General features: G+C 33.6%; 6 protein-coding genes across 9 annotated transcripts; 2 read left to right on the top strand and 4 right to left on the bottom strand.

Moving 5' to 3' along the window:
• Positions 1-527: 527 nt before the first annotated feature.
• On the bottom strand, positions 528-3,517 carry LOC107463978 (putative FBD-associated F-box protein At5g56440). 3 transcript variants are annotated; one of them, XM_021132378.2, is made up of 5 exons: positions 3,251-3,517; positions 1,789-2,765; positions 1,534-1,683; positions 1,151-1,439; positions 528-779 (listed from the first exon to the last, which is right to left on the bottom strand). In XM_021132378.2, the coding sequence occupies exons 2-5, from the start codon at positions 2,749-2,751 to the stop codon at positions 775-777; spliced, it is 1,407 nt and encodes a 468-aa protein (XP_020988037.1). In that variant the 5' UTR covers positions 2,752-2,765; positions 3,251-3,517; the 3' UTR covers positions 528-774. The 3 variants fall into 3 exon arrangements, with proteins under 3 accessions (XP_020988037.1, XP_015938359.1, XP_020988038.1); XM_016082873.3 differs by having other exon boundaries at positions 1,789-2,705; XM_021132379.2 differs by having other exon boundaries at positions 1,789-2,693.
• A 4,259-nt stretch (positions 3,518-7,776) lies between these two features.
• Positions 7,777-10,153, bottom strand: LOC110272347 (putative F-box/FBD/LRR-repeat protein At5g56810). Of its 2 annotated transcripts, XM_016082876.3 has the most exons (4): positions 9,239-10,153; positions 8,962-9,111; positions 8,564-8,864; positions 7,777-8,214 (listed from the first exon to the last, which is right to left on the bottom strand). In XM_016082876.3, exons 1-3 carry the CDS (start codon positions 10,112-10,114, stop codon positions 8,568-8,570), a joined length of 1,323 nt encoding a protein of 440 aa, XP_015938362.1. In that variant the 5' UTR covers positions 10,115-10,153; the 3' UTR covers positions 7,777-8,214; positions 8,564-8,567. The 2 variants fall into 2 exon arrangements, with proteins under 2 accessions (XP_015938362.1, XP_052109726.1); XM_052253766.1 differs by lacking the exon at positions 7,777-8,214 and having other exon boundaries at positions 8,438-8,864.
• Positions 10,154-11,552: 1,399 nt separating this feature from the next.
• LOC107463977 (FBD-associated F-box protein At4g10400-like) lies at positions 11,553-14,896 on the bottom strand. The gene is made up of 4 exons (XM_021132383.2): positions 14,769-14,896; positions 13,645-14,576; positions 13,370-13,519; positions 11,553-13,278 (listed from the first exon to the last, which is right to left on the bottom strand). Exons 2-4 carry the CDS (start codon positions 14,542-14,544, stop codon positions 12,997-12,999), a joined length of 1,332 nt encoding a protein of 443 aa, XP_020988042.1. The 5' UTR covers positions 14,545-14,576; positions 14,769-14,896; the 3' UTR covers positions 11,553-12,996.
• Positions 14,897-18,056: 3,160 nt separating this feature from the next.
• Positions 18,057-20,013, bottom strand: LOC107463980 (F-box/FBD/LRR-repeat protein At5g53840-like). The gene is made up of 4 exons (XM_016082880.3): positions 19,845-20,013; positions 18,733-19,646; positions 18,458-18,607; positions 18,057-18,360 (listed from the first exon to the last, which is right to left on the bottom strand). Exons 2-4 carry the CDS (start codon positions 19,612-19,614, stop codon positions 18,079-18,081), a joined length of 1,314 nt encoding a protein of 437 aa, XP_015938366.1. The 5' UTR covers positions 19,615-19,646; positions 19,845-20,013; the 3' UTR covers positions 18,057-18,078.
• A 719-nt stretch (positions 20,014-20,732) lies between these two features.
• LOC107463875 (uncharacterized) lies at positions 20,733-21,440 on the top strand. The gene has a single exon (XM_016082758.1). The coding sequence runs from the start codon at positions 20,733-20,735 to the stop codon at positions 21,438-21,440; it is 708 nt and encodes a 235-aa protein (XP_015938244.1).
• Positions 21,441-21,476: 36 nt separating this feature from the next.
• On the top strand, positions 21,477-23,003 carry LOC107463876 (uncharacterized). The gene has a single exon (XM_016082759.1). The coding sequence runs from the start codon at positions 21,477-21,479 to the stop codon at positions 23,001-23,003; it is 1,527 nt and encodes a 508-aa protein (XP_015938245.1).
• The last annotated feature ends 1,763 nt before the right edge of the window (positions 23,004-24,766 follow it).

Here is a 24,766-nt window from a genome sequence, read left to right as displayed (position 1 = left end):
CCGAAGACAGAAATTATGCAAGGTAGGCAGCAACAAATTGTTGCACACAGTATAAAGGGCATGGCATATCCGATGCAGCTGAAGGTAAGGAAGACTATACATAACCTGCACAGATAGAAACCTATATTGTTAGAAGACCTGAGAAAGTGAAAATAAATTGTTTGAGTTATGACATTACCTATACAATTTTGGAGCATCGGAAGGAGAAGTGTGACCTCCAAATAAAATGAATTCAGTTTTAAATTATACAGATGTCCTAAGCTAAAATTAGTTATACCCTATGTCCTGAACACTTCTATATAAATCGAATCAAATATTATTAATATATAAATTGAGTCAAGTTGATTCAATTTACCATAAAGAATCAAATGCTATTTATATGTAAATCTGAATTGGTGGCAGTGCGTAATCAAAATTGCTGTTTGTGCTATACAAATCATCAATTCATTGTCAGAAAAATGACTTCTCTGCAAAACCATGGCATTTAGTCCTAATTAACTATGCATATTTTTACGCATCACAAAAAATGATCCAACTTAAAAATATAGAAACATTGAACCGTAGATAACATCAGAAGAGTACAATAATATGCAGTGGTTAACTTGGTCTTAACTTCCCAACATCTTTCAAAAACAGAAATTCATACACACTAGTCAATATATACTATATAGTGCTTTAATCTAGCAACATTGTCAAATTGCAGCCAACATGTTTGTGTACGTAAACCGTAAAACAATCAAACGTTTGTCAGCTGCCCAGAGAGTAGAGTTGCCATCAACCTGCATCACAAAGCCATACATGCAACTCAAAGGATCAAATAGCATATATAAATTTCCAAGGATGAGAGACCAAAAAAACAGACTTTTAAGATGAACCAGAGAAATGAAAATACTTGTCAATATCAAAGTTAGCCAGTCCAAACCACCGATGCTATGTTCAAGTGTATATTTCATTATTTATCAACAGGGCATCAAACAAATTTATTCAGAAGCATAACAAATATTTTAAGAATTTAGTTGAAATACTAGCCTAAAATTGACCCTATGTTATGAAACTTTAATAATTTTAAACTTTTAAGGCTCCAACATGATATCTTGTCAACAATGATCAACGAACAATAGAGAATAGAGATAGTGAGATCAGTTCATACCATGATTGTGGTCAATGAAATTAAGCTGACATATTGGAGAGCCCCTCGGTATAGCAGATAATCCCTTGACAATAATGTACTTTGTCTCTAGGTCGAAATCAGATTTAAGATGAATTGTCACCGTCTTCAAAACAAGTCCTCTTTGTAAAATATATGCAATAAATTCACGCTCATCTGTAGAGTCTTGATATCCTCTAAACTCAAAACTCCTGAGATGTGAAGTCAAACAATTGGGAACCATGCTTGGTGGTCTTGGCCCATTATATTCCACCGGGTGAGCATATGCTCGCTGATAAGAAAAAACAACACTTCTCGACTGAGCGAAACAACAAACAACGAAAAAGAAATAGAGACAGTAGTTTTAAATTGAAATATATTCATACCTTCCAAATACAAATTACAAGAGCTTCAAGTACATGACAATTATGAAGGAAGTTTAGCAGGAAGTTTGTGTTGAAACATGGAACATCAAGCTCTAGATTGAGCAAACGGTGAAATTCTGGAAACTCGAAAGCTGGAGCACTAAATAAGCACTGTGTAGAAGATAACTAGATATCAAATATAGTTATAAATTCAAATTATCGAGTTACATCAAACATTTAGCTTGAGGAATCATGGGATTATGATAAGCATGTTACCTGTGTTGTTTCATATTTCAATGCCAACAATTTTGTTTCGCGGAGTGCCTTGAAGAGCTTGGGCACCCAAGCCCCATGCTCAACACTTTCATGACGAAGATCAAGATGTGCCTCCACCATGTTGGGAAAATTGATAACTGATACCTGTAGCTCAGAGTTCGCCGAGGCCACCGTTCTCATATGCAGGTATTCAAGAAATGGAGTGTATATTTCCCGAACGTTAATCTCTTCCATCAAGCTAGTGTAATCTTCAAAGGTTAAACTTTTCAATGTGCGAGGCATCTGGATTGTAGGTACATAAACATGAAAACCTTCTTGGGTCGTGTTCTGTAGAATGAGCTTAAGAACTTCAAGAACAGGGCAGCCGGATAAAAGCTTGCTGGGGTCCACAGAGACGATATCCAACTCTAGATTCTTGAGGGATGGCAGATAAACATTTGGAAACTCTGGATAATAATTCAAATGACTATAACGTTTCAAAACAAGGGACTTGAGTGATACACAAGTGAATATAGATTCAGGCAACTTGATTCTCCTCGTTAAACCAATGAAGAGATAGAGTTCCTGGAAATGGGGACCAATGACGGCATCAAGCCATGTTAAGATGAGATCCTCTGAACTATTATAGGAAGTGAGGCGAAACTTTTTGATAGGGTAATTTGCACTGCGCTGAGATAGAATAGCATTCACATATGAATCAAACCGATATCCCCGACAGGACCAAAAGGGTCTATCCTCTATGTCAAGGACTTGGAGATCCTTCCAAACATGGCGCCACCTGCGAGAGAGGATACCGGTGGATACAGCTTCTTTTGTTGGGAGGTAAGAGAGAATGTCGCAAAGGATAGAGTCCGGTAACAAACTGATCCTATCCATCTTCATGGTTGATGGTTTGGCTTTCTCAGCTGTAGGGTTTACTGGTTTAGGATTTGAAGGATAACCAATGGTTATTGGATCAATCATTCGATTGGATTCAACTGATTTAATTAAATGTTAAATAAAATTATTTATAATTTTATCTATAATTTTAATATTAGATGATTACAAACAATTTTAAACATTAAAGTTTATAATTAAAAACAATCAAAACGCACATAGTCACAAACACAAAATGTTCTACTATCAAAAAAAAATATTAACAAATAACTTTTCAACTAATCAAAGAGGCAACTCATCACAAACCAGTTTAAAATTCTTGAACAGCATTGTCTTGTAACTGTTGATCACTTTATAATTGTTCTATCTTTAACATACAGAAAAAAAATCATGAACGAAATTAATTCAACAAAAAATATTTGACAGAATCATTCAACAACTCAAACATTCAATAATCCACTAAATCCAGTATTATTAACAAAACTACAAAAATATTATCAAAATCTGAAAATCAGCAACTCAAAATTATTAACAACAGTACGAATTACAAAATTAAGTAAAAATAATTCCAAGTAACAATGCTTACCGGCGGCGAGAGAGGAAGGAGAGTGACGGCGACGACGGAGGAGTGCGAACTGCCGGCGAAGACAAAGAGAGAAAGAGCTCGAACAGAGGAGACGACAACGGCGACAGAACAGAGCTTCCTAAGATGGCGACGGAGCTTCCTACGACGGCGACAGATTTCCACACGCGACACCTGTTCTCGGAGGAAAAGAGCTCGGCAATGACTACGGAGAGGGTCGGTGGTTGCGGAGATGCGGGCTGCGTTTGGGGACTAGGTTCTCCAAATTGAAAAGGCGCCTTTTTTTTAAGATTAAACGGTGCCGTTTTTAGGGGTTGATACGGAACCGAAAATCTTTAAATAAATCGGTTGTTTTTAGGATTGAAAGTAAATCAAACCAGCTTATGAACCACTTCTAGCTTGACTCATTAATAGTTTGATAAGCTGAACTTATGAGCTAGGAGTGCACATGGGTCGGGTGAAGCCGGGTTTGATGTGACCCAGATCCGACCCAAAATATACACCGGGTCTATTTATTAGACCCGAACCCGGTTCTAGATCCGATGAAACCAATACACTTTCGGGCCACAATTATACCGGGTAAAAACCGGGTGAAAACCAGGCCGTTAACATTACATTACGTTGATACCTTCTTGTAAGCTAGCATGTAAAAATATCCAAATTTCTAAGACTCCAACCATTAGTTAACATAGTAAAATTCACTTAAAAAAATATAACAAGAACCAACCCTTCTTCAAAATTAAAGCATAACCACAATCAATATTAAAGCATAACCACAATCAATACTAATATTGTCTAATAATACCAAATATTTAAATCAATACAAATAACACAATCTTATGTATTAGTCTAAAGTCTTATGCATTCTAAACATAAAACATTAACTTATAGTCTTATAATGACTAATAACACAAAATATTAAGGTTTACAATATTTAAATTCCACATAAGAATAGTCATGATCCATCACTAATAACACAAAATATTAATTGTGTATGATGACCGGGCCACCGGGCTGACTTCGGGTGACCCGAGCTATGGCCCGGACCCGACCCAAAATAATGACCGGGTCTATTTTTGAGACCCGTACCCGACCATAAACCCGATGAAATCATACCAAATTAGTCCCTAAAGTATTCGGGACCGGGCCGGGCTTTCGGACCGGGTCGGGTCTGTGCACCCCTATTGTGAGCTAGTGAATCAAATTTGAGCTCATAATTAAATGAACCGAGTTTGAGTTTGAATAAGCTCAACTCATTATTTATTTTTCTAATATTTTTAATATATATAAATTATAATTTATTGATATAGAATTATAGATTATGTTCCTATTATTTGAGCCAACTCTTGAGCTCGAGCCAGTTCTTGAGCTTTTGTTGAGACGAAATTGAACTTACGAAATAGACTCGATTATTAATGAGTTGAGCCGTGAGTCAAATTTAATTTTCGTGAGTTAAGTTTGAGTTTGATCTAGTTCGGCTCAACTCGACTCACTTCTAACCCTAGTTGTTTTTAACAGTTCACTGATTAACTGTCGATTTTACTAATTTTTTTATTAGTTTTTACAGGCAATTTATGAGATCAACCGAATTAACTAAGTGACCAATTTCAAATGTTTCAGATTAATCTGGTTGGTCTGGCCGATTCAATTTGATTCAGTTTGATTTTTAGAATTATGAATTTCTCTTTTTAATAAAAAGAGGATACCTTAGATAAAAGTTTTAGACACATTTTTTTATCATTCTATGGTCATCAAAATAAAATATTATGTATTTAATTGTGAATTTATTTTATTTTTAACAATTTTATCAAGTGCTCAAACTACTAAAAATATAATATTGTTTATATGTATAATTGTCAAATCAAGAAGAGACAAAATAATTAGGTAAATAATTATTGAAAATTAATAATGATCTAATAGAGAACTATGCAAATGATGAATTTGAAATGTTTTTCAAACAATATTATTATTCCTTCTTTAAACTAGATATTTGATGAGCTAGTTGTTTATCTTATCAAATATTTTCGACATCATGTCATCGAGATTTTTTTTTAAAAGAACTATGCGGCCTCTTATGTTGGACATTATTAAAAAAAATCAACAATCATCTCGTATTTGATATCTAAAAAGTATAAGTAAATCTTACTTCAAATTCAATTTATACGTATAAAAGAAACAGTTACACTATACATTTAAGTCTTTTTATAATCAAATTTAATTAAATTAGTTAAAACCTAACAAAAAATGAATTTTATTATTAAAGCATAAATACACGCTTCAACTTTATAAAACGATCCAACCTTCCTCTCCTTTTCTTTATTCTTCTTTTCTTTCTTTTTTGTATTTATGCTCTTTTTTTTTCTCTTTTTTCTTTTTTTTTAAATTTCTTTTTTTTTCGCGTTCTTTCTTATTCTTCGCGTGTTTTTTTCTCATCATCGTTCTTTTATTGTTGTTACTGCTTTTTTTCTTTTCCTCCTCTTCTTCCTAATAATTTTGCATCATTATGCGTTTCTTTTTATTTATTTATTTGATTTTTTCTTATTTTTATTCTTGTTAAAAGAGTAAATGAAAAGATAAAACAAGAACAAAAAATAAACAAAAAAGAAGAAGAAAGAAGAGGAGGAATTTTTGGTTTGTGCTTGTTTTAAATTAAATTTGTTTGTGTGCCATTATCATGAAGTACTTTCGATACATTCTGAATTTGAATTTTGGTATATTCTAAATTTAAATAAAGTGCATTTTTTGTCTGAACTTATTTTGAATTGAGTTTGTTTGTGTATACTTATCATTAAGTAATTGCGGTGCATTTTGGATTTAAATAAAGTGTACTTTTAGTTTGAATTTGTTTTAGACTGAGTTAATTTGTGTGTCGTCATCGTTAAGAAATTTTGGTGCATTCTGATTTGAACTGTTATACATATAAAAAAAGACAACGACGATGATAATGACAATAATAAAAGAGAAAAATGAGGAAAAAATAGAAGGAAAAGAAAAAGTAGCAACTTTTTCTTCTTTAAGTGTTTGTTTGGGAGCTATTAAATCGATAAAAAATATATTTTTTCAATGAAAAAATATTTATTTTATTGTTTAGTATGTTTGACAAATTTCTAATTGTAAAAGTAAAAGCACTAAAAAAATAAAAAAAAATCTTTTCTGAGAAGTTACAATTTACATTTTTTCTAAAAGATCTTTTTTTTTCTTAAAAAAAATATTTTTCATATAATAAATGAACAAAAATATATTTTTATCTTGTTTTACCCAAACATAATTAATAGATAAAAAAAATATTTTTACATGGAATATCTAAACATAAAATCACTTTTACTTTTGTAAGAAATCTTTTAAAAAAATATTATTTAAAAAAATATATTTTTCAAGAATGACGTCCAAATAAGCTCTATCAACATTTTCGCACAAATGATTCATCATCATAGAAAAATTGAACAAACACTGAAAATTATTCCTAATTGAACCAAAATATCTTTCTAAATGCACGAAATTAGGAACAAAAACAGATTCAATGAAAAAACAAATAAAAAATCCTAAATTACAATCAAATTCAAACTTGATTTCACATTTTGATTTCAAAAAAATTTGATCTTAAATTTTCAATTCAAATCAAAGAGCATTAATCGTGAACGAAAAGAACGTAAGAAAAAAATAGAATGAAGAGAACACAAAAAGAGAAAAAATGTAAAAAAGGCCGAGAAAATTTGAAAAAAGAAAAGAAAAGAAAAGAAAATTTGTATAGAAAAGACAGTTATACGTAGTCACACGTTAAGTTAAGTGGTTGTTAAAGATAGTGGCGGGTGAAACTGAATTAAGTTATAGCAACTTAGTTAAACTTGATTGGTTAAATGATTTAGATATAAAAGTTTATTTTAAAAGAAATATCGAGAATCAATTTGATTTCTTTGATCTATAATTATTGTATAACATACTCTTGGCTTTGTTTCACGCAAACTAATAGTTAATAGAATTCCAAAGATATTATTGAATAATATTAACAAATTTAAAAATAGACATGATATTTTAATTCTAAGAATAATATCAACAAATAAATCTCACTTATATTAAAAAAAAAACAATTTCTCATAATATTATCTATTTTCATGGCTTTAAATAAGTTTAAAGCCAAATTTTATCTCATTGTATTTATCCAAACATATTTTTACACTTGGCAAATTAGACACCCTAATTTAAACGACAAGTTTGATAAAACATTTTAACTTCAAAATTGATAAAACTTAGAATTATTGCAATTATATATTTTTAAGATTAATTTTCATCATTTCATGCAATCACTTATTGTCATGTCAACAAAGGAACTACTATCACATCCAATAATCATAAGAACAGGCCGATGTAAAAAAAAAAATGACTATAAAATATTTTCATCTATCATTACAACAAAATTAACCACACAATTTCAGTATAAGTCGAATGTTTATGAGTAATTCATTGCTTAAAAGGTTCTAAACTATTTTTGAAGGTTGCTAAATTAAATCTATCCTTGTATTGTGGCCAGATTTGATAGGATGAACATGCATGGAATTAGTGAGGGTATAACACTATGAACTTGGTAACAAAGCATTGCCTAAGCAAAGTTGCTATGTTTGTGCCATATAATTCATCAATTCATTGCCGGAAAGATCACTTTCTACAAAATCATGGCATCTAGTCCTAATTAACCATGCATACTTTTGCGCATCACAACAAAATAATCAAACTTAAAAATAGAGAAATATAGAACCATAGATAACGTCAAAAGAGTAAAACAATATGCTGTGGATAACTTGGTCTTAACTTACCAACTTCCTTTAAAAACAGAAATTCATACACAAAATATACTATAGAGTGGTTTAATCTAGCAACACGGTTAAATAGCAGCCCACATGTTTTGTGAACATAACCATAAAACAAGCAAACGTTTGGCAGGTTTCCTAGAGAGTAGAGATGCGATCATCCTGCATCATAAATCGCTATATTCAAGAGCTTATGCACATCATAGCATTAAACGGCATATAAATTTCCAAAGTTGAGGGACCAAAAAAAATTATGCATGAAACAAAGAATTGAAAATACTTGTCATCGAAATACTTGTCATCGTCAATCTCAAGGAACAGGGCACCAGACAAATTTATTCATAAAAATCATATTCTGTAAGAAGTATTCACAGGCATCAACACTGGCCCTAAAATTGACTCACTAGTGTGCAACTTTAATAATATAAAACTCTAAGACTCCAACATGATATTTTGTCTTAACAGTTTTGATCAACAAACAACAGAGGATAGAGATAGTGTGAGTTCATACCATGTTAAATGGGATTTTTATCATTGAAAGTTAGCTGACATATTGTAGAGACCCTCGGTATAGCAGATAATCCCTTGACAATATTGTACTTTGTCTCTTGGTCCAAATTAGATTCAAGATGAATGGTCAAGTTCTTCAAAACAAGTCCTCTTTGTAAAAGATATGCAATAAACTCATGCTCATCTGCAGTGTCTTGATATTCTCTAAACTCAAAACTCTTGAGATGTGACGTCACACAATTCGGAACCATGGTTGGTGGTGTTGGCCCATTATACTCCTCCTCCGGGTGAGAATAATGTCCCTGATAACAGGAAACAACACTTGTCAATATATGCAGGCAAACAACAAATAGAAATAGAGACACTAGATTTAAGCTTCAAATTGAAATGTATTCATACCCTCAAAATATGAATTACGAGAGCTTCAAGTACATGACAATTATGAAGGAAGTTTAGCAAGAAGTTTGTGTTGAAACATGGAAGATCAACCTCTAGCTTGAGCAAACGGTGAAATTCTGGAAACTCGAAAGCCGGAGCACTAAATAAGCACTGTGTAAAAGATAACTAGATATCAAATATAAAATTCCTAATTCACAATTATAGTTATAAATTCAAATTATGGAGTTACATCAAACATTTAGCTTGAGGAATCATGGGATTATGATAAGCATGTTACCTGTGTTGTTTCATATTCCAATGTCAACAATTTTGTTTCGCGGAGTGCCTGGAAAAGCTTGGGCACCCAAGCCCCATGCTCAACACGTTCATGATAAAAATCAAGATGTGCCTCCACCATGTTGGGAAAATTGATAACTGATACCTGTAGCTTCGGGGAGGCCACTGTTCTCACACGCAGGTATTCAAGAAATGGAGTGTATATTTCCCGAACGTTAATCTCTTCCATCAAGCTAGTGTAATCTTCAAAGGTTAAACTTTTCAATGTGCGAGGCATCTGGATTGTAGGTGCATAAACATAAGAACCTTCTCGGGTCGTCTTCTGTAGAATGAGCTTAAGATTTTCAAGAACAGGGCAGCCGGATAAAAGCTTGCTGGGGTCTACGTCGACGGGATCCAAGTGTAGGTTCTTGAGGGATGGCAGATAAACATTTGGAAACTCTGGATAATTATCCAAATATATACCATGTCTCAAAACAAGGGACTTGAGTAATACACAAGTGAATATGGATTCAGGCAACTTGATTGCTCTCATTAAACCAATGCGGAGATAGAGTTCCTGAAGATGGGGACCAATGACGGCATCAAGCCATGTTAAGATGAGATCCTCTGAACTTCTAGAGGGAGTGAGGCGAAACTTTTTAATAGGGTAATCTGCACTGCGCTGAGATAGAATAGCAGTCACATATGGATCAAACAGATATCCCCGAGGGGACCAAAAGGGTATATCCTCTATGTCAAGGACTTGGAGATCCTTCCAAACATGGCGCCACCTGCGAGAGATGATGCCGGTGGATATAGCTTCTTTTGTTGGGAGGTATGAGAGAATGTCACAAAGGATAGAGTTCGGTAACAAACTGATCCTATCCATCTTCATGATTGATGGTTTCGCTTTCTCAAGTTTGTCTCAGGTGTAGGTTTCCTGGTTTAGGATTTGAAGAATAACCAAGGGTGTTTGTTTGTAATAACTAATTTAATAATTAATTTTTTATATACGATATAGTTAATAAAATATATATAAATATATGTAAATATGTAATTACTAATTTAATAAACATTTTTAATATTTATAAAATATTTTCTCAAATAATAACACTTATTCTAAAAACTTGTTAGAGTAGAAAATAAAAAGTTTTTTAATTAATATGACCCACAAGTCCACAACAAGTGAACCAACACCAAAAACAACAAACTAAATTTAACAAAAAAAAATGAAAAGTTACCTCTACCTCAAAACAAGTGCATCGAAAAAACACTTCGCCTGGAGAAAATAAATGATCATAACAATTCTAAAAAATAAAGGATAAAAAATTAAAAACAAATAAAAGATAAAAATAATGATGAATTGCTCAATAAATTAATCAATAAAAGACTCACAGAAAAGTGAAAAAAAAAAACATGACTCATATCCTAGTAAGGCCTAAGGAGGCAATCAATTAAGAGTCAGAAATTTTTTTTATTTTTCACTTTCATGATTTTTTTATTTAACAAAGAGAAGGAAGAGTACGCAAAGAAAAAAGAGAACACAGAAAATGCCAAAAATATTTGAAAAAAATAGAAAATCTGCATATAAAAGACAATTGCGTTAAGTCAAAAGGTTGTTAGAGGTATTCGCGCATTAAACTGAATTAGGTTATAACAACTTAGTTAAACTTAATTGGTTAAATGACTTGAATACAAAATTTTATTATAAAAGAAATATAGAAAATCAATTTGATTTCTTTGATCTATAATTATTGTATAACATACTCTTAGCTTTGTTTCACGCAAACTAATAGTTAGTAAGATTCCAAAGATATTATTGAAAAATATTAACAAATTCAAAAATGGACATGTTATTTTCTGCCAAATCATGGCATCTAGTCCTAATTAACCATGCATACTTTTGCCCATCACAAAAAATAATCCAACTTAAAAATAGAGAAATATAGAACCATAGATAACGTCAAAAATGTAAAACAATATGCAGTGGATAACTTAGTCTTAACTTACCAACTTCCTTCAAAAACAGAAATTCATACACAAAATATACTATAGAGTGGTTTAATCTAGCAACACGGTTAAATAGTAGCCCACATGTTTTGTGAACATAACCATAAAACAAGCAAACGTTTGGCAGTTTTCCGAGAGAGTAGAGATGCCATCATCCTGCATCATAAATCGATATATTCAAGAGCTTATGCAAATCATAGCATTAAACGGCATATATAAATTTCCAAGGTTTTGAGGGACCAAAAAAAAATTATGCATGAAACAAAGAATTGAAAATACTTGTCATTGTCAATATGAAAGTTAGCAAATCCAAACCACCGATAATGTTCAAGTGCATATTTCATTATTTCTCAAGGAACAGGGCCCTAGACAAATTTATTCATAAGGATGATATTCGGTAAGAAGTATTCACAAGCATCAACAAATATTTCAAAAATTTAGGTGGAACACTGGCCCTATAATTGACTGAGTTAAACCCCAAAATAGTCCCTAAGATTCACGAAATGCACCGATTTGATCCCTGACTTTCCAATTGCACTATTTATGTCCTCGAGATTGGAAAAAATGCACCTATTTGGTCCCTTTCCGTTTTTCCGTCCAGATTGCTTCCTGGCGGCAGTGATGTGGCAATAGATTGCCATGCTAGAGTGTCAATTGAAAGTGTTTAACCCAATGTGGTCCCTAAGCCCCTTTTTAACCCTAACCGCAGAACTTTTTCTTCTTCTTCTCCTTCCCTGTTTGTTTTCTTCCCTGTTCGTTTTCACTCACTGCATGGGTACAAAAATCATTTGGTTCGACCTTGTTTCTCTTTTGGTTCATCAGTATTCTTACTTCCCTGAAAAAGCTAAGGTAATCTTTTTTTCTTCTTTTTTGTTGTTTCAATCCCAAATTCTTCAATGGCACAAGTTGTTGAGAAAAGAGAGAACAGCAGAACTCGCAGGAGTGATTTCCCAAGAGATCTGCTAAAAAGGTTCATGTCCGTGAACCATCATCACCATATGAGCTACAACAACAACATCGCCATGGTGTTGGAGATGCAGAACAAGAGATTGAGATGAGCCTTGGTCTTTTAATGAACGGTCGTTTTGGTGTGGACCCAACACCGAAGAAGATCAAGAGAACAACATCAATACCCAAATTCTCATTCTCAAAGCCCCCTCATCAGAGATGAAGATAATAACAACAGCAATAATAATAATTAAGATATTGGGGGTTACTCTCATAACATGCCAATGCCTTGCACAACAAATCTGATAAGAACATGTTCCCTTCCAACGGAGACAGAGGAGGAGTGGAGGAAGAGGAAGGAGTTGCAGACGATGAGGAGGTTGAAAACAAGAAGAAAGCGCTCTGAAAATCAGCAGAGGAACATGAAGGCCATGAGGAAAAAGAGTAACCGTTCTTCTTTCTCTCTGCTTTTGTTGATGGAAACAATAGCAATCTGGTGGAGGCTGCTTTGAATGAATTTAGTAGTTTGAAAAAAACGGCGTCACTGAGTACTAGCGTGGTAATCCATTGCCACACATCACTGCCGCCAGGAAGCAGTTTGGACGGAAAAATGGGAAGGGACCAAATAGGTGCATTTTTTTCAATTTCGAGGATATAAATAGTGCAATTGAAAAGTCAAGGATCAAATCAGTGCATTTCGTGAATCTTAGGGACTACTTTGGGGTTTAACTCATAATTGACTCAATGTTGTGCAACTTTAATAATATAAAACTCTACGACCCTAAAATAGTGTGAGTTCATACCATGTTAAATGGGATTTTAATCAACGAAATTTAACTGACATATTGTAGAGCCCCTTGGTATAGCAGATAAACCCTTGACAATATTGTACTTTGTCACTAGGTCGAAATCAGATTTAAGATGAATTGTCACTGTCTTCAAAACAAGTCCTCCTTTTAAAAGATATGCAATAAATTCACGCTCATCTGCAGCGTCTTGATATTCTCTAAACTCAAAACTCTTGAGATGTGATGTTACACAACTGGGAACCATGGTTGGTGGTGTTGGTCCATTATAGTCCATGGTGCGGACATAGACTTCCTGATAACAAAAAACAACACTTCTCATTAGACTCAGGCAAACAATAAAAAGTAAATAGAGACACTAGATTTAACTTGAAATGCATTCATACCTTACAAATACGAATTACGAGAGCTTCAAGTACATGACAGCTGTGAAGGAAGTTTAGCAGGAAGTTTGTGTTGAAAAATGGAACATCAAGCTCTAGATTGAGCAATCGGTGAAATTCTGGAAACTTGAAAGCTGGAGCACTAAATAAGCACTGTGTAGAAGATAACTAGATATTAAATATAATTCCTAATTCAAAATTATAGTTATATATTCAAATTATCGAGTTATATCAAACATTAAGCTTGAGGAATCATGGGATTATAATAAGCATATTACCCGTGTTGTGTAAGGTTTCAATGCCAACAACTTTGTTTCACGAAGTGCCTGGAGAAGCATGGGGACCAAACAGACATGTTCAACAGGTTCACCGTGAATATCAAGATGTGACTGTTCTTCCTCAATATCAAGATGTGCCTCCACCATGTTGGGAAAATAGCTAGCCGAAACCTGTAGCTCAACAACCCCCGAGGTCACTATTTTCAAATAGAGGTATTCAAGAGATGGTGTGTCTATCACACGATGGTTAATCTCTTCCCACATGATACTGTAATCTTCAAAGGTTAAACTCTTCAATGTCTGAGGCATCTGAATTGTAGGTGTATAAACATAACGTTCTGGGGCCATGTCAAGTAGAATGAGCTTAAGATTTTCAAGAACAGGGCATCCAGATAAAAGCTTGTTGTTCACATGGGCGATATCCAACTCTAGGTTCTTGAGGGATGGCAGATATACATCTGGAAACTCCGGACCATAATCCAATGAAATATCACGTTTCAAAACAAGGGACTTAAGTGATGTACAAGTGAATATGGCTTTAGGCATGCTGGTTCCAAACATTACATTAAGACTGAGATACAGTTCCTGAAGATGGGGGCCGATGACGGCATTAAGCCATGTTGGGATAGGATCCTCTTCAAATTTTTCGCAAGTGAGGCGAAACTTTTCGATGGGGTACGAATCTGCATTGCGCTGAGCTAGAATAGCATTGACAAAAGAATCAAAGCTGGCTTTCCCAGAGGACCCAAAGGGTCTATCATCTATGTCAAGGACTTGGAGATCCTTCCAAACATGGCGCCAACTGTGACAGAGGATGCTGGTGGATACAGCTTGTTTTGTTGGGAGGTACGAGAGAATGTCGCAAATGATAGTGTTCGGTAAGTAACTGATCCTATCCATGTTGATGGATTCGCCTTTTGTCAATTTTGTATCTGGAGAAAGGGTTAGAGTTAACTTAGGGTTAGGGTTAGAATTTAGGAAAAACGACGGAATTAATTTAACTCTTGGTTGGTTCCGCTTAAGGACTAAGATTCTAACAACGATCAGATAAATAAGAAAAGGAAACTGAAAGAAGATATGAATCAAATGTAAACAAAATTAATTTCGATAAAGAAGAGGTGTACCAGCGGTGCCGTGATCTGCCGGCGAGTGGAGAGCGGTGGCTCCGTGGTTGTGAGTTTTGACGGCAGCGGCGGCAGCTGTATTTAAATTTAAAATAGGAACGATAAAAGAGAGGGAAAGGAAAACTAAAGAGAGGAACCGGGCAACTGGCTTGCGATTTGTGAAGTTGGGTCAGAAGTACAAGTGAACATTTTTTTTAAATAAAAAATAAAACGGTTCTGCTACGTTACCAACAGTATTTATGCCAATATCTGTCAATTCTTATGTATAACTATGTTTAATGGATGTGTCTTTGTGGATGTGTCTAATAAAAATGTATTTCTCATGGCTGTGTTTAATAGAAGTGTCTTTATAGATATATTTTCTGGATGTGTCTCTTTATATATGTGTTTAAAATATAATAATTAATTATGTTAGTAATAAGTTAGCAGATAATATGTTGGTAACCCTATACTTTTCCAAAATAAAAATAACATGGACAATATACAGCTTTTAATTTTTAAGAAATCTTTAAAAAAATTTGAAAGTATGGTCAAATAATGTTCTAATCCTCTCATTTATCAATTAATATTTTGTTGTTGTCGTTTTTGTTTAGTTTTAGTGATTAGGAGTTTTAAAATCTACCTATTTATTATTGTATATATTATATTAAAATAAAATTTTTGTATTTGATGATAAAGCTGATATAGTATATTTTTAAATATATTTTTAATTTATTAAATATTAAAATAATATACACATATAAAATAAATTATTGATATATTTTCAATTAATAATTAATAATACTAAATAATTAATAATATAAATTATTATCAATTTCATACATTCAACATTTTAAAAATCAATGACTGTAAACTTAAATTATAATAACCTAGAAAACTCGCTTTAATGATTTTATTTAATTTAATTAATTTATATATTACCAAAACTAATTTACGATTAATTTTTTTTACATAAAAATGGGATGAGTGATATATCTCAACATTATAAATTTTGGTGTTTTTTAAAATTGTAGAAGATAAATAAATCATAAATTTTTTAAATATAAATTAAAAGTTTCGAATACAAAATTCTAAAGGTCTAATTTTTGTACGGTTTAGTTTTTCTACCTCTCACATTTAAAAAAAACATCACAATAGTCTACAATTCAAAAAAATACTATTAATAATCTAATTTTAAAAATAAAAAAGATTCTTTATAGCATAGTTCTTTTTTTTTATTTTGTTGGTAATTCTTTCTTATCTTTTGAATTAAACTTTGAACTAAGTAAATTGCTTTTTTTGGTTTTAATAATTGTTTCTCTCAAATACTATTATATATGAATCACTAATTTTTTATCCATTTTATTTCCTTTTATTAGACTTTGTTCTAAATTTTTTAATGAACAAAATGACTTTGAGCCTCATCTCTAGGGAATATTTTTGAATAAACTTAATAATATTTACATATGTTTTAGTTATTTTTATTATAATTAGGGGTTCAATCCTTCGTATTCAAACTAATTTAAAATTAACTCATCCATCCGATGTAATTTAAATAAAAAAATCGAGTAAAATTGTATAATTTAGATTTGATTGAATTTTATTTTTGATAAATACGCAAATTAGATTAGCTTTTGAATTTACTTCTTAAAACTGATTCAAATCGCACAACATAATATAACATTATTATTTCATTATTATGTTTAAAATTTTAATTATAATATGTTCAATTTGTTATGCATTTGTCTTATTTATATATTATTATTATTTTATGAATTTAAAAAAATATTTATTTATTTATTTTAATCAAACTATAATTTTATTTTTATTACTATACTATTATTAATTTTTTAAGATAAAAGAACTGTAACATTTCATTTCAAGATATTTTTAAAATTTGTTATGACATTATTAGTTATTTAAGATTTGATATTGAGATTAATTGTTACGTATATTTCTCATTTTTTAATTTATAAAATTACAAATTTAATCAAATCCAAATTAGATTTGATCAAAATGTATGACAAAAATAATCCAATATTCCAATCCAAAATGTACCACAAGAAAAATTAATATTCGGTTGAATTGCAACAAAGTTTCTCTCATGTTGAATTGCATTAGTCCAATTCGGTTTTAATACAAGACTAAATGAACTTAGAAATTTTACTCCTGAATAATAAGTAATATCTGCAAATTCACCTATCAGTATTGTTCAAATATAAATATTTGAAGAGATAAAATCTTAATATAAATATTTCCATTTAATCTTAAAATTTTTGTACTGTAACCGACAAATAATTTTTCTATTTTTTTTTATCAAAGATTGAAAAATTCGAACCCATGACCTCTTAGATGAGTGAGTATAAGGAGAATATGCCATTTAAACTATAATTTATTGGCATAATTTTTCTATTTTAAAAGCATACAAAATAATGAAAATATATACAATATCAAAAATATTATGTATACATAAAAAATCAATCACTATATAATAAATATATGTAATTTGTAACAACTAATTTAGTATCTAATTTATAATATTTATAAAATATGTTCTGGGAAAAGAAAACTTCTGTTAATCTTTGAATTGTTTAGTTGTGCTTCTAAAAACCAGTTAGAGTAGAGTTGAAAATAAAAGGTTTCTTTTAATTAATATGACCAACAAGCAAACAAACTAAATAAAAAAAAATGAAAAATTACCTCTAACTCTTTTTTCAAAACAAGTGCATGCAAAAAGCATTTCGTTGGAGAAAATAAATTATCTCAACAATTCTCAAAAACATAGTATAAGAACAAATAATTATGAATTGCTCAATAAATTAAGCGAAAAAAGACTCGCAGAAAAGTAAAAAATAAAAACATGATTCATATCCTAATCATGCATCCAAAATCGTTTTGCAGTTGATCTGATTGTAGAGTTGTTAACTTGCTATCAACTATTAGAAGTAATGCCATCAACCTGCATCACAAATACATATATGCAACTCAAAGCATTAAAGAGCATATATAAATTTCCAAGGATAAGAGACTAAAAAAACAGACTTTTTAAGGATGAATTCGAGAAATGAAAATACTTTTCAATATCAAAGTTAACAAATCCAAACCACAGATACTATGTTCATAATTTCTCAAGGAACAGGGCATCAAACAAATTTATTCATAAGCATCAACAAATATTTTAATAATTTAGGTGGAACACTGGCCTAAATTTGACTCAACAAATAATTTTGAAACTTTTAAGCCTCTATCTAACATGATATTTTGTCAACAGCTTTGAACAACGAATAACAGAGAATAGAGATAGTGGGAGTTCATACCATGTTAAATGGAATTATGGCCAAATATTTAGCTGACATGTTGTAGAGACCCTTGGTATAGCATATAATTCCCTGACAAATTCGTACTTTGTCTCTTGACCGAAATCAGGTTCAATAGAAATTGTCACTGTCTTCAAAACAAGTCCTTTTTGTAAAAGATATACAATAAATTCACGCTCATCTGCAGTGTCTTGATATGCTCTAAACTCAACACTCTTGAGATGTGATGTCACACAATTGGGAACCATGGTTGGTGGTGTTGGCCCATTATACTCCATCGTGTAAGAATCAAATCCCTGATCACAGGAAACAACACTTATCAATATATGCAGGCAAACAACAAAAAGAAATAGAGACACTAGTTTTCAGTTTTAAATTGAAATGTACTCATACCGTCCAAATACCAACTACAAGAACTTCAAGTACATGACAATTATGAAGGAAGTTTAGCATGAAGTTTGTGTTGAAACATGGAACATCAACCTCTAGATTGACCAAGCGGTGAAATTCTGGAAACTTGAAAGCTGGAGCACTAAATAAGCACTGTATAAAAGATAACTAGATATCAAATATAATTCCTAATTCGCAATTATAGTTATAAATTCAAATTATCGATTTACATCAAACATTTAGCTTGAGGAATCATGGGATTATGATAAGCATGTTACCCGTGTTGTGTAATATCTCAATGCCAACAATTTTGTTTCGCGGAGTGCCCGGAAAAGGTCGGACACCCAAGCGCCATGCTCAACACGTCCATGATCAATAATATTAAGATGTGCCTCCACCATGTTAGGGAAACTGCTAAACGAAACCTGTAGCTCTGAGTTCTTTGCGATGGTTATTTTCATATCGAGGTATTCAAGAGAAGGCGTGTCTATCACACGATGGTAAATCTCATCAAGCACGATAGTGTCATCTTCAAAGGTTAAACTTTTCAATGTCCGAGGCATCTGGATTGTAGGTACATAAACATTACGAGAATCTGGGGTATTGTCGAGAATGAGCGTAAGATTTTCAAGAACAGGGCAGCCAGATAAAATCTTGTTGGGGTGCACATAGGGGATAAACAACTTTAGCTTTAGGTTCTTGAGGGATGGAAGATAAACATTTGGAAACTCTGGACCATAATTCAAAGAAATTTCACTTTTCAAAACAAGGGACTTGAGTAATGGACAAGTGAATATGGCTTCAGGCAACTTGAGTCCAAACCTTATATTTACATGAAGGATGAGATATAGTTCCCGGAGATGGGGGCCAATGACGGCATCAAGCCATGTTAAGATGAGATCCGTTGAATTCGTTTCGCATGCGAGGCGGAACTTTTCGATGGAGTAATCTGCATTGCGCTGAGTTAGAATAGCATTGACGTAAGAATCAAATGGATCTTCATCCCGAAAGTGTCTTTCATGTATGTCAATGACTTGCAGATCCTTCCAAACGTGGCGCCATCTGCGAGAGAGGACGCTGGTGGATCCAGCTTGTTTTGTTGGGAGGTATGAGAGAATTTCGCAAAGGATATAGTTCGGTAAGCAACTGATCCTATCCATGTTGATTCTTTTGCCTTTTGTCAATTTTGTATCTGGAGAGAGGGTTTGAGTTAGACCTAGGGTTAGGGTTACAATTTAGGGAAAATGAAGGAATCAATTTTTCGAATCAACTCAACTCTTGGTTGGTTCCGCTTAAAGGACTAAGATTCTAACAATGATCAGATAAACTTACGTATGAATCAAATATGAACAAAATCAATTACGAGAAACAAGAGGTGTAACAACGGTACCTGGGTGGTCTAAAACAGAGGAAGCTGCCGGCGAGTGGAGAGCGGTGGGGCCGTGGTGGTGAGTTTTGACGGCAGCAGTAGCAGCTGTATTTAAAATTTAAAATTTAAAATGAGAAGTATAAATAAAAGAGGGCGAAAACTAGAGAAAGGAACCGCGCAATTGGCTTGCGATTTGCTATGATTTGGATTTTGGATAACTGAGTCAGTGACGAGTGAAGTCGGGTAAGAAGTAAAATTTTGGTGAGGTGGAATCCACTCCGCGTAAAAATTTAGTAAAATCAATTAAATCATTTAAAAACTTTTAAGTATCAATTTTACGTAAAATCAATTTCACCTTAATTTTAATTTTTTATTTTATTTTATTTTTAAGTTAAAGAATATTTTTGTTTGTCTCTTTATCAAAAGTTTTAAAATATCTTAAATTTGGTTTATTTTAATTTTATTTTAAAAAAATTTTAGGGTAAAAAATCTAAATAAACCAGACTGAACAATTTTTTATCAGCTAAAACCAAAATTTTTTCAACAATCAACCAATGACCATAATAATGTAATTCGAATCAAATTGATTCGAACCAAGATTGCAAGTAATTCGAAACAACTTGCTTCGAACTAGGTATAAAAAGAATTGCATGTAATTCGAATCAAGAAGGTCCGAATTATGCATTGTTAAATCGAATCTAGTCGATTCGAACTACTAGGGGAAAAGACGTAAACATAATTCGAATTAGGTCGATTCGAATTACTATGAAAGAAGAAGTATACATAATTCGAGTTTAGTTTATTCGAATTATGTATATATAGTGCGAATTAGGTTGTTTCGAATTATTATGTTCCAGACCTGTATATATATGTGATGAACGTGAGTAGCTCTCATTATTGAGGGGTCATATGGCTGGTGAGGACAGTTTTATAGTGTTGGTTCACCACAGAGGATCGATTAAGAGGAAAACTCGTTCCAGTGTCAAGTTCACCAATAAGAATCCTCTTTGTATTATCGTGAGTTCTACGACGAGCTATGATGACCTTGCTAGGTCTGTACTGCTGAAACTTGGTCTGGATGGTGTGAAAAGGGTTAAGAAGTTTTTCTATCGCATTCCAATCACGGTGCTCCAAGATAGCGTGAAGTATGATTGTTTCACGATTGGGAGTGATGAGGACTTGCAGGTCATATTTCTTTGTCGCCGGCAGTTTCCCGAAGTGAGGACACCGGAGCTGTTGGCAAAGCTGGTTGATGTGGTGTCAAGCTCGGGGGGTTCGAACCGGAATACCAACACTTTAGCGACGGTTGCCGGTTATAGCTCAAGACCTGCCGTTGCATCTTCCTCAGTCCCTGCGTACGAGCCACCCGCCCTGCATGTCGCCTCCCCTTCGTTCGCTGTTGATCTCAACGGCATTGTTGGCGACGAGGTTGGAACAGCGAAACTTGTACCTACCTCTGTACAATGTGCTGCACCGGCTGGGGCTGTAAATGGATTGTTTGATGATCTAGAGGATGATGATGTCGAGCCGGATATGATTGCTAATGACAGTGGCGGTGATATTGGAGCGAGTGAGCCTGCCGGTGGGGGTCGTGGTTCTAGCTCTGGCACACAGTAGTACCCTCCACATTTTTCATCTTTGGACCTGGATGCCATGAGGCAGGCGGGGGTACCTGGGGAGCCTGTTGGGTTTGGCGCTAGAGATGCAGAAGGGTCAGCTGGTATGACAGAGTTCCAGGTTGGTCAGCAATTTCAGGATAAGGAGAATGCACTGTTAAGTGTGAAGACTTATAGCATCCGCCGAGGTGTACAGTATAAGGTAGTGGAGTCTGATTATCGCTGTTATGTTGGCAAGTGTTCTGAGTTCGGGAATGGGTGCACATGGTTGATTCGGCTGAGTCTCCGGCAGCGTAAGGGCATTTGGGAGGTCAAACGGTACAATGGACCGCATACTTGTCTGGCCAGCTCTATCTCCAGCGATCACAGGAGTTTGGATTATCATGTGATATCGGCATTCATTATGCCAATGGTTAGGGCCGATGCATCCGTCAGTATCAATGTGCTCCTAAATGCGACTGCCTCACACTATGGGTTTATGCCTACCTACAGGAGGGTCTGGATGGCGAAGCAGAAGGCTATTGCCCTCATTTATGGTGACTGTGATGAGTCTTACAATGAGCTTCCAAGGTGGGTGTTAGGAGTGCAGGTCACCATGCCTGGTTCTATTGCAGTTCTTCAGACTAGCCCTGTTCGAGTTGGGGGACAGCTGGACGAATCTAAGGCTTATTTTCACAGACTGTTCTGGACTTTTCCACCATGTATTGAGGCATTTCGTCATTGCAAGCCATTGGTAAGTATTGATGGGACCCATCTATATGGCAAGTATGGGGGTACTTTACTTATTGCAATTGCACAGGACGAGAATTCCAACATACTCCCTGTTGCATTTGCACTAGTCGAGGGTGAGAATGCTGAGTCGTGGTCATTCTTTCTCTCCCACCTCCGTCAGCACGTTACACCACAGCCAGGTCTGCTCGTTATTTCTGATAGGCATAACGGCATCAAGGCCGCGCTTGAGGCTCCCGACGGGAGCTGGCTGCCTCCCGTTGCGTACCGGACTTTCTGCATTCGACACATTGCAGCAAATTTTGCCCTAACCTTCAAGGGTAAAGACGCAAGGAGGCTTCTCGTGAACGCTGCCTATGCTAAGACCGAGGTTGAGTTCGATTACTGGTTTGATATTCTTCGCTCGGAAGATCCGGCGATGTGTGATTGGGCAAATCGAATTGAGTATTCATTGTGGACACAATATTGCGATGAGGGCCGGAGATTCGGTCACATGACGACGAATATTTCCGAGTGTGTGAATTCAATCCTCAAGGGTGTGAGGAACCTTCCTGTATGTTCGTTGGTGAAAGCAACGTATGGTCGTTTGGCCGAACTTTTTGTTCGCAAGGGGAGAGAAGCCGAGGCCCAGCTGGGTACCAGACAACACCTTTCGACGAATGCACTCACAAGCGGCTCGTCTAGTCGGAACCATCTGTCGTTTAGTCTCGCAAGATGGTATAATCTGGCCATCTGCAAGTACGGAACGTACCACTCATCGAGCCGCATTCCCTGCTGGCGCCGCATACTCGATATGCAACGCCGGGGCTGCGCAATACACGGACCACATGATTAGAACAGATTCAAAAACCGGTTACAAATACAAATCAGGACATAAACAGCTAATAAACTGCTAACATAAACCATCAGCAAAACCGCATGCAAAACCTCTTATATAAACCACTAGCAATACCACTTTAATAAAGTACTAGCAATACCACTTCAATAAACCATTAACATATACTAACAACAAAAACCACTAAATAAAACCATCAACAAAATCGCAAAGAAAACCACTATACTAAACCGCATGCAATACCACTTATATAAACCACTAGCAATACCACTTCAATAAACCATTAACATATACTAACAACAAAAACCACTAAACAAAACCATCAACAAAACCGGATAGAACCCCACGATACAAAACCGCATGCAATACCACTTATATAAACCACTAGCAATACCACTTCAATAAACCATTAACATATACTAACAACAAAAACCAATAAACAAAACCATCAACAAAACCACATAGAAAACCACTATACAAAACCGCATGCAATACCACTTATATAAACCACTAGCAATACCATTTCAATAAACCATTAACATATTCTAACAACAAAAACCACTAAACATATACCACTAACAAAAACCACTAACCTCGTCGTTGATCACCCGGCGATATGAACGACTCCATCCAAACGATACAGCCTTCCCGGATCGTCCCCCATCTCGTCAATATGCCTCTCGAGTTCTTACCCGAACAGATTCTGGGTCGTTTTCTCTGAGATTTGGTGGGGTATGAGGAAGGAAAACTGATTCGAATGAGCTTGGTTCGAACTCCTTATATAGGCAACTCACTAGTAATTCGAATCAACTTAATTCGAATTACCTAATGTCACCAAAATTGAATAATTCGAATCAACATTATTCGAACTCCCTAAACTCACGTAACCCTAGTAATTCGAATCAAGTCACTTCGATTTACTCTTCTCTAATTCGATACAACTTGATTCGAATTACATGCAACACCATTTAAACCTAGTTCGAAGCAAGTTGTTTCGAATTACTTACAATCTTGGTTCGAATCATGTTGATTCGAATTACATTATTATGATCATTGGTTGATTGCTGAAAAAATTTTGGTTTTCGCTGATTTGGGTAAAAAATTTCTCAGCCTGGTTTATTTAGGTGTTTTTACCCAAATTTTTATTTGCATTAAATATACATTTAACAGTTATATTTTTTAAAAAATTAAAATTAATCCAATAATAATTTTATAAAAAAACTTTAAATATAAATAAATCAAAATATAAAATTTTATCACTGTTAAATATTAATTCTAAATTGATCTTAAACTTTTTTAAAATTTAGTTATAAAAAATATATTTAACACAAATTAAAAATTTTTAAAATAAAATTTAAAAATATTTTAAAATTTTTTGCCAAATTTCAGAAATAAACAAATATAATTATCACGTTAAGAAAAAAAACGTTACTAAATGAAATTAGCCATTTAACTTCGCTCTTCACTAAAACAAATATTCTTTATAATAATGGCATTTATGAAAATGTTAATAACCTTGCTTTTAATTTTTTAGAAAATCAAACCTTTACAAAAATAATTTTATAAAAAATATGGTCAAATAAGATTCTAACTTCTAATCCTACAATTTATCAATTGATGTTTTTGTTGACATTTTTGTTTGGTTTTGTGATTAGGACTTAGGAGTTTTAAAATATATCTATCTATTATTGTATTATATTAAAATCAAATTTTCAACCATCTATTCTTCTATTTTATTATATAAAAATTGAATTTCTATAAAT

This window comes from Arachis duranensis, chromosome 9 (assembly GCF_000817695.3).
Source record: "Arachis duranensis cultivar V14167 chromosome 9, aradu.V14167.gnm2.J7QH, whole genome shotgun sequence".
Lineage (NCBI taxonomy): Eukaryota > Viridiplantae > Streptophyta > Magnoliopsida > Fabales > Fabaceae > Arachis > Arachis duranensis.
Note: the sequence above shows the minus strand (reverse complement) of the source record. Positions and strands in the feature narration are given on the sequence as shown.

Excerpts from the sequence above, each read along its gene's own strand:
- LOC107463978 (XM_021132378.2), bottom strand. The coding sequence starts at position 2,751 with ATGATTGATCCAATAACCATTGGTTATCCTTCAAATCCTAAACCAGTA. Across the intron at positions 1,684-1,788 it reads TGAAATATGAAACAACACAG|TGCTTATTTAGTGCTCCAGC; the intron begins GTAACATGCTTA and ends TCTTCTACACAG. Across the intron at positions 1,440-1,533 it reads TTGTAATTTGTATTTGGAAG|CGAGCATATGCTCACCCGGT; the intron begins GTATGAATATAT and ends TTTTCTTATCAG.
- LOC110272347 (XM_016082876.3), bottom strand. The coding sequence starts at position 10,114 with ATGAAGATGGATAGGATCAGTTTGTTACCGAACTCTATCCTTTGTGAC. Across the intron at positions 9,112-9,238 it reads TGGAATATGAAACAACACAG|TGCTTATTTAGTGCTCCGGC; the intron begins GTAACATGCTTA and ends TCTTTTACACAG. Across the intron at positions 8,865-8,961 it reads TCGTAATTCATATTTTGAGG|GGACATTATTCTCACCCGGA; the intron begins GTATGAATACAT and ends TCCTGTTATCAG.
- LOC107463977 (XM_021132383.2), bottom strand. The coding sequence starts at position 14,544 with ATGGATAGGATCAGTTACTTACCGAACACTATCATTTGCGACATTCTC. Across the intron at positions 13,520-13,644 it reads TGAAACCTTACACAACACGG|TGCTTATTTAGTGCTCCAGC; the intron begins GTAATATGCTTA and ends TCTTCTACACAG. Across the intron at positions 13,279-13,369 it reads TCGTAATTCGTATTTGTAAG|GAAGTCTATGTCCGCACCAT; the intron begins GTATGAATGCAT and ends TTTTGTTATCAG.
- LOC107463980 (XM_016082880.3), bottom strand. The coding sequence starts at position 19,614 with ATGGATAGGATCAGTTGCTTACCGAACTATATCCTTTGCGAAATTCTC. Across the intron at positions 18,608-18,732 it reads TGAGATATTACACAACACGG|TGCTTATTTAGTGCTCCAGC; the intron begins GTAACATGCTTA and ends TCTTTTATACAG. Across the intron at positions 18,361-18,457 it reads TTGTAGTTGGTATTTGGACG|GGATTTGATTCTTACACGAT; the intron begins GTATGAGTACAT and ends TCCTGTGATCAG.
- LOC107463875 (XM_016082758.1), top strand. The coding sequence starts at position 20,733 with ATGGCTGGTGAGGACAGTTTTATAGTGTTGGTTCACCACAGAGGATCG.
- LOC107463876 (XM_016082759.1), top strand. The coding sequence starts at position 21,477 with ATGAGGCAGGCGGGGGTACCTGGGGAGCCTGTTGGGTTTGGCGCTAGA.